At 45.1% G+C, this 18,294-nt stretch overlaps 1 protein-coding gene across 2 annotated transcripts in view; it reads left to right on the top strand.

The window, feature by feature from the left end:
* The window catches only part of LOC126418619 (calcium/calmodulin-dependent protein kinase kinase 1), a 1,500,745-nt gene that overhangs the window by 1,368,444 nt on the left and 114,007 nt on the right, over window positions 1-18,294 (top strand). For both annotated transcript variants that reach the window (XM_050085460.1, XM_050085461.1), the window contains one exon: window positions 3,856-3,909. In XM_050085460.1, coding sequence (XP_049941417.1) covers window positions 3,856-3,909 — 54 coding nt within the window. The remainder of the gene's footprint in view (window positions 1-3,855; window positions 3,910-18,294) is intronic.

The raw sequence follows: 18,294 nt of genomic DNA, 5'->3' as shown, positions 1-18,294 counted from the left end.
GCAAATATAGACATATTCATGGATGAGTTGTAACTTATGTTATTGAATTAGTGTGATTCGGCTGTTTTTACATGCATTTCACGATAGTTTGTGCCTCTTGGTAATATACTAATGCACGGAACACAAAAATATAATAACTATGCCGTTAATTAAATAGAACATAATTAAAAATGAATATTTTTCTTACGACGCATGTGACTGTCTGCTTTCTCATCGCTTGTGGCGCTAGTGCCGCTCCGCTCCAGCAGTCAAACTGTAACGGCTTTTGTCGTGATTGTATCTATTACATTGTGTACCCACAGACATCAGCAGATTTCATATATGCAGTCCAAAACGATAACATCAATACACCATAATATCCAAAGTCTATGACAGCAGCTGTAACCGTACAAACATCCTCGGTCAACTGTCATAGCTATCAAATCTGACGATAAAACGTAGTTATATAAATGAGCAAAAGCAGAAAACCACGAAACAGCGTATAACATAAGAGTCCTAAATCTACACCACACTGTAATAGAACACAGAGACCATTGGTGATGTGTGGAAGTAAGTACAGAATCTGTATAACTGAAAACACGGTACCGAACATTACACTAAAATAAAATAAAAATATTATGTAACTTTCGCAGATGGTCTGTAGATGACAGCCCAGCCGAAGTGGATCAATCGCAATGAGAACTCTACACTACTGAAGCAACAATGTAGATTTTGTTACTTTATGTCTCTCTACTGATTTGCAGACAGACCCTTCCCAACGCTGGGACTAGTGGCTTGTGCTGCGTTAGTCGGACAGGTGGTTCGCGCCCTATCACTTCGAGACCCGCTGTTCTGGAGGAGCAGTAGGGAGAAGAGGGAGAGAGAGGGAGAGGGAAGAGGAGAGGGAGAGAGAGAAAGAGAGGGAGAGGGAGACAGAGAGAGCGAGAGGACGCTGCTGGATGGAGATAAGGCACGCGGCGCCCCGGGCGCTGCTCTGGCCGAGATAAGCGCCGAGCTACGAGGCGACGGAAGCACAAATTAAGGCAGCGCTGGCCGCGATTCTGTTAATGAGCAAACTGCACTCGGCTTTGCTGCGGCTCTGGGAAAACACGGGAAAAAGGGAAAACGGGTGGAAACACAGCACTCTGACGTGTAATCTCGCAGGGAGACTTTTCATATCCGCGCTCAGCATTGCTGTTCCTGGTTTAGCATTTCCCAGGAATTTTTCGCTTTACATCTACTCGTGACTGTAAACGCTGTGAGCCACAGTACAATGACTGCATACCAGAGGACCTCTGGTAGCAATAGTAGAGGTAAACATAAGTAAATGTAAGGCGCGTCTATGGATACCAGCTTAAAATTGCTCCTATAGGGAAAAATGGGAAAATGCTCCTGTTTAAAAGACTCTGAGTGAAAAGTAGGTTGCCACCCGCCCCGTTCTACCTTCCTCAGCGCCTTAAAAAATTTTCTCAAAAATTTTGGCACGAGAACATATTCGCACTCCTTTTAACACACAACGCCTCCTCTCACACCCACAAACTCCCTCTCATTCATTCATCGCCACTGCTGCTGTTCTCACAGTCACAATCTCGTACTTCCTCGTTGCATTTGTCATAGACTCTGTCTCTCATTAACACTTTGTCTTACCCACTTCCACATTCTCCTTCTCTTTATTCCTCTCCCAGTGGCACTGTGTACTTCACTCTTTTCCTAGTACTGTTCTGTTACTCTCCGGTATGTTCAACTCCCATTGTGTCCCTCCCTTTCTCTCATGCTGCCTTTGGCTCCATCGATCCTTCTATATCACAACCACTGTCTACTACCTTACAGCGTTTTTTACACCTCTTTCCCATTGCCGTTATCTTCTTCTCTCTCAGAGTAAAAAAGCACGGATATGTCAGCTGCCAAAATTTTTGGTAAAATTTTTAAAGATGTTGAGGAAGGCAGAATGTGGCAGTTGATACCCAACTTCTGAGTCAGAGATTTTTAAATATAAGCATATTTTCACTTTTTTTCTCTGGCAAGAGCGTTTTTCCGTTGTTTCCCTTCTTTTTCTTGTCACATCGGAGCATGTTACTACTATGGAAAGAACTTTATTGGTTAGTAACATATTGATACTTCATTTTTGTGAAATTTAAATAACCCTAAACAAATAATTTTATACCTCGCACCGTATTTTACGTGCACAAAGATTTTGTACGTGCTTTAGTAGAACCACTTCTGGTTCCCAGAATCCTTCTGATGATAATGGAGGAACTTAACAGCATATATCTCCATGCTATGTCACTTGATAAACTACGTTTTTGGCTCACACTGGATTTGACGAGTAGGATGGCTTTGAACGTCTGTATCTCAGAAACAGATAAATGTATAAAGAAAATTTTCATGTTTATTTGACATATGGTTATTAGTAATATATCGTAGATATTAGAGCCGTTTGTTGTTTATAGTCGTCTTGGAATCTGTGGATCGGTTGTGGCACAAAAAAAAACATGTTTTTGGAGTTCCTCTCGATAACGGATAAATATTTTTGAAAATGGGAAGATGACATTTCTAGATATATGCCTAGATAACATACCATTAAAATTTGAGAAATTTGCTGCGGTTATTTAGACATCTGCTGCTGACGGCTAAAACATGGTGAAAAACGTTTTTTCTCAGGACCAATCCGTGTATTAATGATGATCCCATCAGCCCCTTAAGGCGCACGGTAGACTACATCTAATGAAGGGAAGAAAAGTTACTAACTGATCTGGTCCGTTTGCCTAAGTTGGAAGAAGTGTGTAACATTCTAACTTTGTCGCTGTACTGTGATAGTAAGAGTAAGGCGAGCCATCTGTTGGGTATAGAAATAGCCTCTAGTCCAAGGTTGTCCAAATGACTTGAGCGTACCTTTCTATCACCAATAGGACCCGACGTATTAGGCTCGGAAAAATCCCGTTTTATGCGCTAAGGACGGATCACAGGTATGCAGTCTTTCTCCTCTACGGTTTAACCTTCATATTGAAGAAGGCAGAAAAGAAAGCTTTGGAAGTGAACTTATAGTTAAGGGTGAAATTATACCAATGATAAGAGGGAAAATCCTGACGGGCCGCATCAAACCTGTCAGAAGACTTACGACTGGGAAAAGAACTCTCAAAATTTACACCTATGGACCTTAGCTTGCCTAATTTGTACCTAAAATTTCCCCGTAATTTCCGACCGAGAAAGAAGTTCGATCTCCAATCAACGCGTTGTTGTAGATATGTTTAATATAATTTTATAGTATAATGCTGCGATATAGGCAGTCTGAGGGCATGGATTCGAATACTTGTGGAGAACGAAAATTTATTTACCAGTAGTTTGCCGTCAACAGGAAATGCGATGACGTTACAACTCTATTCATCATTTCAGTGTTTTCTTTTAAATCACACTCACATGGATAATGTCTCGTAGTGTGAGGGCTTGTGAAGCTATGGAGAGACCTGTCCATTGGTATGGACGTTTCGTTGGGAAGTTCCCTATGTGTCGGGTCTATCTTTTGAATTCTCCATTCCATTCATTCTGTATTCTCCTGTAAAATGCTGAATATAACATTAAAACACAGTAACCAATTACTCATCTCAGTCATGCAACACATACGCAAACTAGAGATGCAATTGGAGGTCGGAGGAAATATTAACTATAAAACACCTCGACTACGGGTTCCCCAAAACAGCAAGCAGCTATTCCTACATTATCTTCAACCCATCAGAATTTGCCATTGGAGCCCCTTCTTTCCCGCCACTGTCCAACCACTGAGTACTTGTAATTATACCTAGACACAGTCTGATGATAGAAACATTTTAGAACTCTAAAAGTGCGAAACGACTTACACCTTTACTCTTGTGTTCACAGGGATCGTATGGCATCGTGAAGCTGGCCTACAACCAGGAAGACGATACGCACTATGTGAGTACCATACTTTTCACATCATCCAAAAGACACTGGGGTTCAAGGCAGAGAGACTGAATACAGAGTGATTATGTGTTGTTAAAATACTACACTACTGTGTGACATTAGGTTTCCGCGACGCAGGAAGGCTTTAAACAGAAGGACTCGAGAATTGACGCTGACATAAACAAGGGTCTTATTCCCAGAGTACCAGCCTCTCCTAGAATTGACAGTGTTCCAAAGATACATATGGAAAGTTATCCTTCGAGACCAATAGTGAATGGCATCAATTCGCCTACTTACAATTTGACCAAGTATCTAGTCTGCAAATTAAGACGTCTATTTGGCAAGAATGGCTCTTATGTGAAGAACACGACGCACTTTATACACTCATGCTCATAGATTAAGGATAATTGCAGAATGTGCTTCCACACAACGTGGCACTACTCAAAACTGACGCTAATAGCATAGGCACATAGGGAACAAATACGACACAGATCTGTAAGTCCATGGCATGGGTGATAAGTTGATAAAACCGTCCCAAAATACATGTGCTACAAAACGCCACTGTTTCCTGCCCATGTACCCCGGCATCGATATGTGATATGATCACCATGCACACGTACACAGGCCGCACAACCGGTTGGCATACTCTGGATCAGGTGGTCGAGTAGCTGCTGGGGTATAGCCTCCCATTATTACACCAGTGCCTGCCGGCACTCCTGAAGTGTCCTACGGGTTTGAAGACGTGCAGCGATACGTCGACCGAAAGAATTCCAGACGTGCTCGATTTGGTTTAGGTCTGGAGAACTGGCAGGCCACTCCATTCGCCTGATATCTTCTGTTTCAAGGTACTCCTCCACGATGGCAGCTTGGTGATGCCGTGCGTTATCAGGAGGAAGGTGGGACCCACTGCACCCCTGAAAAGGCGGACATACTGGTGCAAAATGACGTCCCGATCCACCTGACCTGTTACAGTTCCTCTGTCAAAGACATACAGGGGTGTATGTGCACCAGTCATAATCCCACCCCAAACCATGAAATCACGATCTCTACATAGGTACCTTTCATGGACATTAAGTGGTTGATATCTGGTCTCTGATCACGCCAGATGGAAACCCGGCGAGAATTACTGTTCAGACTATACCTTGAGTCGTCCGTGAACATAACCTGGGACCACTGTCCCAATGACCATGTACTGAGTTCTTCACACCAGGCTTTACGGGCTCTCCTGTGGCCAGGGATCAGTGGAACGTACCTTGCAGGTCTCCAGGCGAATAAACCATTTCTGTTCAGTCGTCTCTAGACTGTGTGTCTGGAGACAACTGTTCCAGTGGCTGCGGTAAGAACCCGAACAAGGCTACCTGCAGTATTCCGTGGCCGTCTGCGGACACTGATGGTGAGATATCGGTCTTCTTGTGGTGTTGTACACTGTAGACGTCCCGTACTGTAGCGCCTGGTTCAAATGCCTCTGAGCACTATGGGACTCAACATCTTAGGTCATAAGTCCCCTAGAACTTAGAACTACTTAAACCTAACTAACCTAAGGACATCACACACACCCATGCCCGAGGGAGGATTCGAACCTGCGACCGTAGCAGTCCCGCGGTTCCGGACTGCAGCCCCAGAACCGCTAGACCACCGCGGCCGGCTGTAGCGCCTGGACACGTTTCCTGTCTGCTGGAATCGTTGCCATAATCTTGAAATCACACTTTGTGGCACACAGAGGGCTCGCGCTACGACCTGCTGTGATTGACCAGCCTCCAGTCGCCCTAGTATTCTACCCATAATAACGTCATCAATATGTGTTCCTTGAGCCATTTTCAACACACAGTCACGATTAGCACGTCTGTAAACGTCTGAACACTTACTCACTTCACCGTACTCTGACATGCACCAACACACCTCTGTGTATGTGGATTGCTGCCAGCGCCACCGTGCGACGACTGCAAGTCAAATGCACCGCATGGTCATACCCTGAGATGATTTTAACGGACAAACCGCCCACCAAAGCGTTGTTTCACCATATACCAGCATTATCCTTAATTTATGAGCATGAGTGTAGAACGCCTAAAGGGAGAAACAATTTTACCTACGGACATCATGGTCAGCTTTGAAGTGAAGTCACTGTTTAGGAACGTGCCAATAAATGAAACTATCCGCATCCTTCAGGAGCATGTTCCGCCAGACATATGCTACCTGGTTGAGTTGTGCCTGACTTCAACGAACTTCAAATGGCAGGGAAAATACTACGACCAGTCAGACGGCGTAGAAATGGGGTCCCCCCTATTTCCTCTGGCAGCCGACATATTCATGGAAGCCTTTGAAGCAACGGCCCTCGGTTCAGCTCCTTTACGCCTACGTTGCTGGTTCAGATACGCGGACGACACGTTCGCTATAAGGCCTCATGGTGAAACGGAACTACATAAGTTTCACGAATTTTTCAACATGCACGGGAAGACACCGGTCACACTCGAAGTAGAGAAGAATTGTGCAATTCTATTTCTAGGCGTCGAAGTATACAGGACAACGGAGGGCACACTGGGACACAGAGTACATCGCAATCCTACACATACAGACAGGTATCTGCACGCCCAATCTTACCACCACCCAACGCAGAAGTACCCTGCCATCCGTTCTTTGGCAATCCTTGCGCAGCGCCTAAGTGATGCTCAAAACATAATACCTGAGCTTAAAAGGCTACGCATAACATTTCTAGACAATGGCTACAGCCATAAGTTGATACACACAGCCTTGTCGACGAACACGAGTAAGAAAGATAAGCAAGAAATAGACAAACTGCATCCAACAGTGCGCTAACCTTATGTGAAAAATGTTACTGACCGAACGGGCAAACACTTTCGCTGGGTTGGGGTGCAGCCTGTCTTCTATAGTAGTCGCAGGATGCAGGACGTGCTAGGCTCCACTAAGGACAAGGCGAATGCATTGCACACTGCAGGAGTGTACGAGGTGGAACGCGAATGTGGAGAGGCATACATCGGCGAGACTGGCAGGCCGATAGCAACGCGCAGTCGGGAACACGAGCGTTATATTCGCCTAGGGCAACACAACAAATCTGCAGTGGCAGAACATCACCAAGACTGCGGAAAAGGAATAAAATTCTGCGAGGCCTGTGTGTTGGCCAATCAGCCTGTTACGAAGAAACGCAAAATCAGAGAGGCCATCGAAATACTTAAACACCATAATAACATGAACAGGGAGGATGGATTCAGACTTTCCCCATCTTGGCTGCCAGCAATCAAAGCCCAACATACCGCACTGTCAACAAGAGGCACGAGCACTACCGGCTAGTAACTGCTGCCGCGCGGCCGACGTCCAGCATTTGGTAAACGGCAGCCAACTTCTCATTCGACGGTGACCACCATTCATAGCACATAACACAAGAGCCAATAGACAACAGAGATTATCTTCTCCCTCCACCCAATAACCTATTAAAATAAAGTTCCTTCTCCTTCTTCCTTAAGTGACCAATGAAACTATATTTTTAAAATTATGACATGCACAGTGAACAGTAACAACAAAATGTAAGGGACATTGCATAGCTAGAACGCACCTCCTCCCCCGGGCTTCCCCTACCCCCTAACCTTCTTTCCTCCCCCTCCCATCTCCACTGCCACTGGCATCTACACTCTCCCCTCTCCCTCCTCCCCCGCTTTTTCCGCTTTTGGTAGGTCCCCGGACTAGCACACGTAAAGTGAACATTCGTGCGCCGGAGGTCATCGCCATCGGTTCTGTGTGTGTGCCGTCGTATTCGTGCTTTAGTGTTTTCACCGCACCACGCTCCATTGTTCACCTTTTATATCTCAGTCATCAGTGTTCGTGTGCGGTGCTGACCGTTTTTTATTTTTTAGTACACCTGTGAACGGCTCCGTGTTTTTTACTCACGTGTCTACTGTTTTTTGTCCGCCATTATGTTATGTTTTCCTGTGTCTTCATTGTTTTCTATTTGCACTGACTGTGGCCGAAGAGCTGCGTAATATTGCCACTGCCGGCCCACCTTTTGTATAAGGTGTCAAAATGACAATAAAGAAAAGAAAAAGCTAGAACGCACCGTTAGACCCAGAAGAAGGCAGCTGCAACCGTGGCCGAAACATTGGTTTTCCTCCAGCAGCAGTAGTTTTATACATAATGAAGCGGTACCATACCCAGAAAACTTTTTTGTCGACTCTCACGGCATTGTTTGAAGGGCATGGCGAGCGTTCCGAAGTACAAGCACGGCTGCCTGCGGGAAGGACTTAGCAACATGTAATGCGCCCAGGAACTGTTGAACATGGTCATTTTGGCCGTCCGGGTGTTATGGCTTGGAGAGGCACAATGTCGTATGAGCGTGCTGACATCGAAATCTTTGAACACGGTACTCTCACCGGTCAAGGTTGCACTGTAATCCTCCCCTATGTCCGTCTTTTCAGGAGTGTATTCAACACTGACTTCTTTTTTTACGGATGACGGCTCGAGTGCGTCGAACACCGTAGTTGGAAGAGCTTTTGAAACGAGATGACTGGTTGGTGAGTTCCCGCTGATTTAAATCCCATCGATCACGTGTGGGATGCTTTGGAGAGGCGTACTGCAGCACGTCCACAAGCGCCAGTGACCATTCAGAAGTCGTTGAGCACTCTAGTGGAAGGATGGAACGCTATACCACAAGAACTCTTTACCAACCTTGCGACCAGCATGGAAGAACGTAGCAGACTGTGCTTTGCTGGTGGTTATTAAGAACTTCGGTCCACCTATAGTAATGTCCAGTGGGCCAAAAAATGGCTCTGAGCACTATGGGACTCAACTGCTGAGGTCATTAGTCCCCTAGAACTTAGAACTAGTTAAACCTAACTAACCTAAGGACATTACAAACATCCATGCCCGAGGCAGGATTCGAACCTGCGACCGTAGCGGTCGTGCGGTTCCAGACTGCAGCGCCTTTAACCGCACGGCCACTTCGGCCGGCCCCAGTGGGCCATCACGAACTGCGGTGACCTACTGTCTTTTAATGAAATTGTTATTTCAGTTCGTCTCATTGCTTATTTCTTGCAGTTGCCTTCTGTACTATAGTGTAGCAGTTCTTTCTACTTATGGACTCGTTTCAAAGAGGTATGCCACTTGGCAGGGAAACACCAAGCAAGAGATACTTTCGTCAAGTTTTACACAACCGTTTATGCAACAGAGATGTGAAGAAAACAGGTATCATTCATGGTCAGTGAGAAAGTATTGCTGTCCGCAGCTCGTGGTCGTGCGGTAGCGTTCTCGCTTCCCGCGCCCGGGTTCTCGCGTTCGATTCCCGGCGGGGTCAGGGATTTTCTCTGCCTCGTGATGACTGGGTGTTGTGTGCTGTCCTTAGGTTAGTTAGGTTTAAGTAGTTCTAAGTTCTAGGGGACTGATGACCTCAGAAGTTAAGTCCCATAGTGCTCAGAACAATTTGAACCATTTCAACCAAAGTATTGCTAACAATAGAGGTGCATGGCGTATGGCTGTATGAAATGTAATTCAGGCAGTAGAGGAGAAAGTAAGTAACGAACTCACTGTATAAAGAGTAGAGTGAAAAGAGAGAGCAGTTTCAGTCAAAGCGCCTTCAAACTTTGTTTAAACCGTGCGAAGAGCTACCCTTCAGAGTAGGTTCTAATTAGCCACTCCCGGAAATTTACCAATTATGTCTTAGTCTGAAGACAGACGGATCCCTAGTTGCCTTGAAGTCTTTTTTTATTATTTTTCTTTCTGCTATGAAGGTGGTGAAATGGTATGGGACGCCTCCTGTCGACAGCGTTGGATGTGAAACTGCTTGAGCCCAACTGTTAAGCCACTCAAAACGGAGAATCCGACGGGAGAAGAATGAAAGGGGTTGGTTTTAGAAGTACACTATCTATATAAATTTCTTCCGATTTCAAAATAAATACGGTCTGTAAGACGTCAGGCTTTGCTGTGGAAGGTATATGACAGAAGGCATAATGAGCTAACATGATATTCGTGTTCTCCGCCAGAATGAGTCCTCGGGGCCGGCCGCGGTGGTCTCGTGGTTCTAGGCGCGCAGTCCGGAACCGTGCGACTGATATGGTCGCAGGTTCGAATCCTGCCTCGGGCATGGATGTGTGTGATGTCCTTAGGTTAGTTAGGTTTAAGTAGTTCTAAGTTCTAGGGGACTGCTGACCACAGCAGTTGAGTCCCATAGTGCTCAGAGCCATTTGAACCATTTGAGTCCTCAGGTCACCGGAGAGGATTGTGAGTGTTGGTCTAAATATGTTGTCCCCAACCTTTCTGAGACCTTACCGCTGAGTGCGAATAGATTTCGATCATCAGCACTGGGGCCCAACTAAACCTTACTATAAAAAATATTTGTCTTTGAACACTTGCATTTTTAAAGTGACGTATAAAAAAGAATTGTCTTTGAACACTTGCATTTTTAAAGGGACGAAAATAAATGAAATTTGGTTTTTGAAAGATTTATTAAACACCTCCTGCGGGTCCAGGAGTTAGAATAGGCATGAGGTATTCCTGCCTCTTGTAAGAGGCGACTAAAAGGAGTCTCACACGTTTCGGCCTTTATGTGATGGTCCCCTGTCGGATTTGACCACCATCTTTCTAAATTTTTCCGAAGAGCGAGCCAATTGGGGAAGGGCACCTTACAAGGTGCATCGTGTCCATCGTGCATTGAGATCTATAGCCCACTTTCTCGTCGTCACGTTGCAATCCCGATAATTCTCCATTTCTTGGGCGAGGACACCTTCCTCAGCGCGTTTTCCACCATGCACAATGCAGTGTCGCTTTCTGCGCTGACGATGACCTTTTTTTTTTTGGTCACCAGTCTACTGACTGGTTTGATGCGGCCCGCCACGAATTCCTTTCCTGTGCTAACCTCTTCATCTCAGAGTAGCAACCGACGTCCTCAATTATTTGCTTGACGAATTCCAATCTCTGTCTTCCTCTACAGTTTTTGCCCTCTACAGCTCCCTCTAGTACCATGGAAGTCATTCCCTCATGTCTTAGCAGATGTCTTATCGTCCTGTCCCTTCTCCTTATCAGTGTTTTCCACATATTCCTTTCCTCTCCGATTCTGTGTAGGACCTCCTCATTCCTTACCTTATCAGTCCATCTAATTTTCAACATTCGTCTATTGCACCACATCTCAAATGCTTCGATTCTCTTCCGTTCCCGTTTTCCCACAGTCCATGTTTCACCATACAATGCTGTACTCCAGACGTACATCCTCAGAAATTTCTTCCTCAAATTAAGGCCGGTATTTGATGTTAGTAGACTTCTCTTGGCCAGAAATGCCTTTTTTGTCATAGCGAGTCTGCTTTTGATGTCCTCCTTGCTCCGTCCGTCATTGGTTATTTTACTGCCTAGGTAGCAGAATTCCTTAACTTCATTGACTTCGTGACCATCAATCCTGATGTTAAGTTGCTCGCTGTTCTCATTTCTACTACTTCTCATTACCTTCGTCTTTCTCCGATTTACTCTCAAACCATACTGTGTACTCATTAGACTGTTCAGTCCATTCAGCAGATCATTTAATTCTTCTTCACTTTCACTCAGGATAGCAATGTCATCAGCGAATCATATCATTGATATCCTTTCACCTTGTATTTTAATTCCACTCCTGAACCTTTCTTTTATTTTCATCATTGCTTCCTCGATATACAGATTGAAGAGTAGGAGTGAAAGGCCTTGTCTTACACCCTTCTTAATACGAGCACTTCGTTCTTGATCGTCCACTCTCATTATTCCCTCTTCGTTGTTGTACATATTTTATATAACCCGTCTCTCCCTATAGCTTACCCCTACTTTTTTCAGAATCTCGAACAGCTTGCACCATTTTATATTGTCGAACGCTTTTTCCAGGTCGACAAATCCTATGAAAGTGTCCTGATTTTTCTTTAGCCTTGCTTCCATTATTAGCCGTAACGTCAGAATTGCCTCTCTCGTCCCTTTACTTTTCCTAAAGCCAAACTGATCGTCACCTAGCGCATTCTCGATTTTCTTTTCCATTCTTCTGTATATTATTCTTGTAAGCAACATCGATGCATGAGCTGTTAAGCTAACTGTGCGACAATTCTCGCACTTGTCAGCTCTTGCCGTCTTCGGAATTGTGTAGATGATGCTTTTCCGAAAGTCAGATGGTATGTCGCCAGACTCATATATTCTACACACCAACGTGAATAGTCGTTTTGTCGCCACTTCCCCAATGATTTTAGAAATTCTGATGGAATGTTATCTGTCCCTTCTGCCTTATTTGACCGTAAGTCCTCCAAAGCTCTTTTAAATTTCGATTCTAATACTGGATCTTCTATCTCTTCTAAATCGACTCCTGTTTCTTCTTCTATCACATCAGACAAATCTTCACCCTCATAGAGGCTTTCAATGTATTCTTTCCCCCTATCTCCTTTCTCCTCTGCATTTAACAGTGGAATTCCCGTTGCACTCTTAATGTTACCACCGTTGCTTTTAATGTCACCAAAGGTTGTTTTGACTTTCCTGTATGCTGAGTCTGTCCTTCCGACAATCATATCTTTTTCGATATCTTCACATTTTTCCTGCAGCCATTTCGTCTTAGCTTCCTTGCACTTCCTATTTATTTCATTCCTCAGCGACTTGTGTTTCTGTATTCCTGATTTTCCCGGAACGTGTTTGTACTTCCTCCTTTCATCAATCAACTGCAGTATTTCTTCTGTTACCCATGGTTTATTCACAGCTACCTTCTTTGTACCTATGTTTTCCTTCCCAACTTCTGTGATGGCCCTTTTTAGATATGTCCATTCCTCTTCAACTGTACTGCCTACTGCGCTATTCCTTATTGCTGTATCTATAGCGTTAGAGAATTTCAAACGTATCTCGTCATTCCTTAGTACTTCCGTATCCCACTTCTTCGCTTATTGATTCTTCCTGACTCATGTCTTGAACTTCAGCCTACTCTTCATCACTACTATATTGTGATCTAAGTGTATATCTGCTCCTGGGTACGCCTTAGAATCCAGTATCTGATTTCGGAATCTCTGTCTGACCATGACGTAATCTAATTGAAATCTTCCTGTATCTCCCGGCCTTTTCCAAGTATACCTCCTCCTCTTGTGATTCTTGAACATGGTATTCGCTATTACTAGCTGACACTTGTTACAGAACTCAATTAGTCTTTCTCCTCTTTCATTCCTTGTCCCAAGCCCATATTCTCTTGTAACCTTTTCTTCTACTCCTTCCCCTACAACTGCATTCCAGTCGCCCATGACTATTAGATTTTCGTCCCCTTTACATACTACATTACCCTTTCAATATCCTCATACACTTTCTCTATCTGTTCATTTTCAGCTAGCGACGTCGGCATGTATACCTGAACTATCGTTGTCGGTGTTGGTCTACTGTCGATTCTGATTAGAACAACCTGGTCACTGAACTGTTCACAGTAACACACCCTCTGCCCTACCTTCCTATTCATAACGAATCCTACACCTGTTATACCATTTTCTGCTGCTGTTGATATTACCCGATGCTCATCTGACCAGAAATCCTTGTCTTCCTTCCACTTCACTTCACTGACCCCTACTATATCTAGATTGAGCCTTTGCATTTCCCTTCTCAGATTTTCTAGTTTCCCTACCACGTTGAAGCTTCTGACATTCCACGCCCCGACTCGTAGAATGTTATCCTTTCGTTGATTATTCAATCTTTTTCTCATGGTAACCTCCCCAATGGCAGTCCCCTCCCAGAGATCCGATTGGGGGACTATTCCGGAATCTTTTGCCAATGGAGAGATCATCATGACATTTCTTCAATTACAGGCAACATGTCCTGTGGATACGCGTTACGTGTCTTTAATTCAGTGGTTTCCATTGCCTTCTGCATCCTCATGTCGTTGATCATTGCTGATTCTTCCGCCTTTAGGGGCAATTTCTCACCCCTAGGACAAGAGAGTGCCCTGCACCTCTATCCGCTCCTCCGCCCTCTTCCACAAGGCCGTTGGCAGAATGAGGCTGACTTCTTATGCCGGAAGTCTTCGGCCGCCAATGCTGATTATTTATCAAAATTTAGGCAGTGGCGGGGATCGAACCCGGGACCGAAGACGTTTTGATGATGAATCAAAGACGCTACCCCTAGACCACAGGTCCAATGACCATGGACTGCTTAGCACCTCATATCCAGGACAGTAGCCAGTCGGTTGTGGTGGGACCGCCATGTACCCTGTTGGTTGTAGCCCCCTGACAACACAGTATTGCTCTGCTGATGCCTGCGTCGTTAACGCCCCACGTATGCCATGGAGTAGATGCCCATCTCCCTGCGGCATCGGGACTCCCGGCAATGACCATCCTGCCAGGTGGCCCTTGCTGAGTCTGGGTGGTGCCTGTCGAGAGGGCCCCTGGTCAGAGTGGGTGACATCAGGCTGGATGACACGCCATGAAGAGTAGTCCTTCATCTCTTGCTGGTGGTCCGCTGCTAGCATTCTCTAAGCGGGCACCGAGCGAGGTGGCGCAGTGGCTAGCACACTGGACTCGCATTCTGGAGGACGACGGTTCAGTCCCGCGTCCGGGCATCCTGATTTAGGTTTTCTGTGGTTTCCCTAAATCGCTCCAGGCAAATGCCGGGATGGTCCCTTTGAAAGGGCACGGCCGACTTCCTTCCCCGTCCTTCCATAATCCAATGAGACCGATGACATCGCTGTCTGGTCTCCTCCCCCAAAGAACCCAACCCTCCCTCTCTAAGTGGGCAAAGTCTAACTTCAATGGTACGCAGTATTACCCCAAATCGCCAAGCTAAGGATGGCAGAGAAGCTTTTTCTCCCCTGTACCTCATATGCGCGAGAGTTGATGGGGAATCTTTCATGTTCATGAAGCCTCAGTTTTTGGTGGAGCATTTGAAGGACAAATTCAGGGAGGTGGAGGGCTTGTCCAAAATGCTCTCTGGGTCAGTCCTGATGAACACAGCATTCTCTGCCCAGTCATGGGCATTACTCCTTGTGACAAGTTGTCACACTCCATAAGAGCTTAAATATTGTCCAGGGTATTATATTCCTCAGGGACCTTCTTTTGCAGTGGCGGCGAGCTGCTGTCCAATTTAGAGCGGCGAGGTGTTCATTTTGTCTGGCGTGTCCATCGGGGTCCAAAGGATAACCAGGCTGCCACCAGTGCATCTTGGCCTTCGATGGCTACACATTGACCGAGAAGGTCAAGGTGATGGTCTATTGCAGTGATGTCAAGCCATACACCCTCCCACAATGCAGTGCTTTAAGTGCTTGAAGTTTGGCCATATGTATTCCCACTGTACTTACAGTGTCACATGTCGAGATTGTGGACGTCCATCACATCCCAATACTCCATGTGCCCCACCACCTCCCATCTGTGTCAACAGTAGGCAGCATCATTCATCTGCCTCACCATAATGCAGGATTTTAAAGAAAGAGAAGAAAATCATGGAATATATGACCTTGGACCGACTGACCTACACTGAGGCTAAGAGGAAATTTGAGCGCCTACATCCTGTGCCTGTGATCTCCATATACACCACCATTACGAGAACAGTTCTCGTCCCATCAGTTCCTTGCATTCCTGTCGCCTCTCAGAACCAGAAGACTACACCTCTCACCTACTTTGGGAGCAGCACCCCCTCAATGATTGGGGATGTCAGTCCCCACTTCTGAGCAAGAGAAGCGTAAGTCTTCTTCGGCTCCACTCGCTAGGAAGGGGTCCCTTGTGTCACTCCCTTCGCAGGTTTCTGCTAGTGGGAAAGATGACACCCACCAATGGCTGAAGAGTGCAAAAGCAGCTGGTAGTTGGGCTTCACGATCATCGTCAATCCCAGAGACTGAATCAGTGAAGTCCTCCCAGCCATGGAAACCCAAGGAGCAGTGATAGAAATCCAAAAAGAAGGTCCCCAAGACCAAGGCAATTTTGGTGGCATCCACACCACCACTACCTGCCAGCTCTGTGTCTGCAGATGAGGTGGAGATTCTGGTGTCTACTGGGTACCTAGATCTCGCTGGACCCTCAGACACAATGGATATAGTCTGTGCAGGCAAAACGTCGGTGGCAGCAGGTGACCCTGAGGCGTAAACTGCCTCATTGAATGTTCCATGCCTTCCCAGTCTCACGATGACGTCATCCTCCAGTGGAATTGAGGCCTTTTTTTTTCTTTTTTTTTTCTTTTTTTTGTCCCACCGCCTGGCTGGGCTATGGCAACTGTTAAGCTTTACACCTGCGTCGAGCCCTCCAGAAAACCTGATTCCTGGTAATGTGGACCCCAGCCCTCCACAGCTATAAGGGATACTACAGGTACTGCAGCGACTGTAATCGAGTTTCAGGTGGAGTTTGCGTTTATGTCCTAAACTCTGTCTGTAGTGAAACCATGCCCCTTCAAACCCCTCTTGAAGCTGTGGCTGTCAGAATGAGGACGATGCAGGAAATAACTGTCTGCAATGTATATGTTCCTCCAGATGGTGCAGTAACCCTGAGTGTATTAACTGCACTAAATGACTAATTCCCTAAACCTTTTGGGAGATTTTAACGCCCATAACCCCTTGTGGAGTGGCACCGTGCTTACTGGCTGAAGCAGCGATGTCGAAAGTTTACCATCTCAGCTCGACGTCTGCCTCTTAAATACTGGGGCTGCCACACACTTCAGTGTGGCTTGATTTATCAGTTTGCAGCCCAGGACTTCTCCCATCTATCCATTGGAGAGCACATAATGACCTGTGTGACAGTGACCATTTCCCCATCTTCCTGTCACTACCCCGGCGTCAGACAAACTGACTCCCGGATGGGCCTTAAGCAAGGCGGGCTGTGAAACTTTCACCTCTGCTGTCACCATTGAATCTCCCCCACACGGTACCATCGATGTGATGGTTGAGCAGCTAACTACAACAATGGCTCTGAGCACTATGGGACTTAACATCTGAGGTCATCAGTCCCCTAGAACTTAGAACTACTTAAACCTAACTAACCTAAGCACGTCACACACATCCATGCCCGAGGCAGGATTCGAACCTGCGACCGTAGCGGTCACGCGGCTCCAGACTGAAGCGCCTAGAAACGCTCGGTCACCAGGCCGGCTGACTGCAACAATGCCATGGCCGCTATTGCCAGAACTTTTTACTTTTATGGATATAATGTCTGTTGTTTCGAACATGACCTTCTTCTTCTGTGCCGATGCACACATATTGCCCAAACTCTTACTGGACTAGTAATATTTCCTTTAATGTGTGTAAAACTTAGTTAAATCGGTGGCTACTTTATTGAAATTGTGATTTACATTACAAAAAGGCTATGTAAACTGCACATGCAGCACTGTGTCTCTAAGAAATGACCTCATTCCTAGCAAATATTTGAAATAGTAAGGAGCATTGCACGAAAATGTAAGATGAACCTTATGTACAAAACACCAATATTTTTAGATTACAGTTGTCATTACGGTCAGAAAACATCTACATATAGAAGGAATTATGCAATATTATATGCGAGATACAAGTTAAAGTCAACAAGTGGAGCAACTAACAGAACATCGTTATCTTCTATTGACAACAAATGGTCATGAAAATCTACACCAGAAACCAGTATGCACACGATAATAGAAAATGCTTCTTTACTCATAAGTAACAACTGATTTGTTAAACATAGGAACAGATGTAATAAAAATACGTACTTGGAAAACATAAACGCAACTTAAGAGGAAGAAGGTATATACACCGAAGGCGGAGGACAAGCAAACAGATGTATCATGGTTCACGTAACGGAAAAGGAAACAGAATTAAGTGCACTTTACAGTCGAAGTCTCGGTGAGACTGTGTGATATTTTATTCTAGTGTTATGTACTAGTCTAGTGTACTGACCAGCTTTCTGACCACTGTATTGGGTTCATACTGTCTGTTCACTGCAATCTCAGGCCTTTCTCATAATATCCTTGATCTCAGTTTACCTGTCGCAAACATCATATTCACTTATTAATATCTTTCAGGTCAATTTTCCTGCCAAAAAACTCTGTTTGCTTAATTGCATTATCACATCATACCCACATAATGTAAACGATATTCAAACTGCCTGCCTTCACATTTCCACATAACAATCACATTTCTTGCTCATATCTAGATGCATCTGCTACATTTTCAACTTACTCTCTTCGTACACCAATTTTTGATCCATTTGTTATGTGATGACATTTACCTCTTTACAGGCTCTAATATTAAATGCTTATCCACAGTGAGCTCTCATAAAACTTTAGACGCAGCAGTATACAAATATGCACAAAAATAGTTCTTCAGGAAGTCAATGCAGCCAAATTCATTATCATACACATATCATCATTACAAATTTTTGATCAGAAAGGCAATGCAGCTAAGTATCTTATCCTGCGCATATGCAGCAAAAAATCATTATGATAAAGCAGTGACAAAATGAGGAACACATTCTTAGGCTAACG

This window comes from Schistocerca serialis, chromosome 9, assembly GCF_023864345.2.
Source record: "Schistocerca serialis cubense isolate TAMUIC-IGC-003099 chromosome 9, iqSchSeri2.2, whole genome shotgun sequence".
In the NCBI taxonomy this organism is placed as follows: Eukaryota; Metazoa; Arthropoda; class Insecta; order Orthoptera; family Acrididae; genus Schistocerca; species Schistocerca serialis.
The sequence above is the reverse complement of the archived record's forward strand: the minus strand, read 5'-3'. Positions and strand labels throughout refer to the sequence as shown.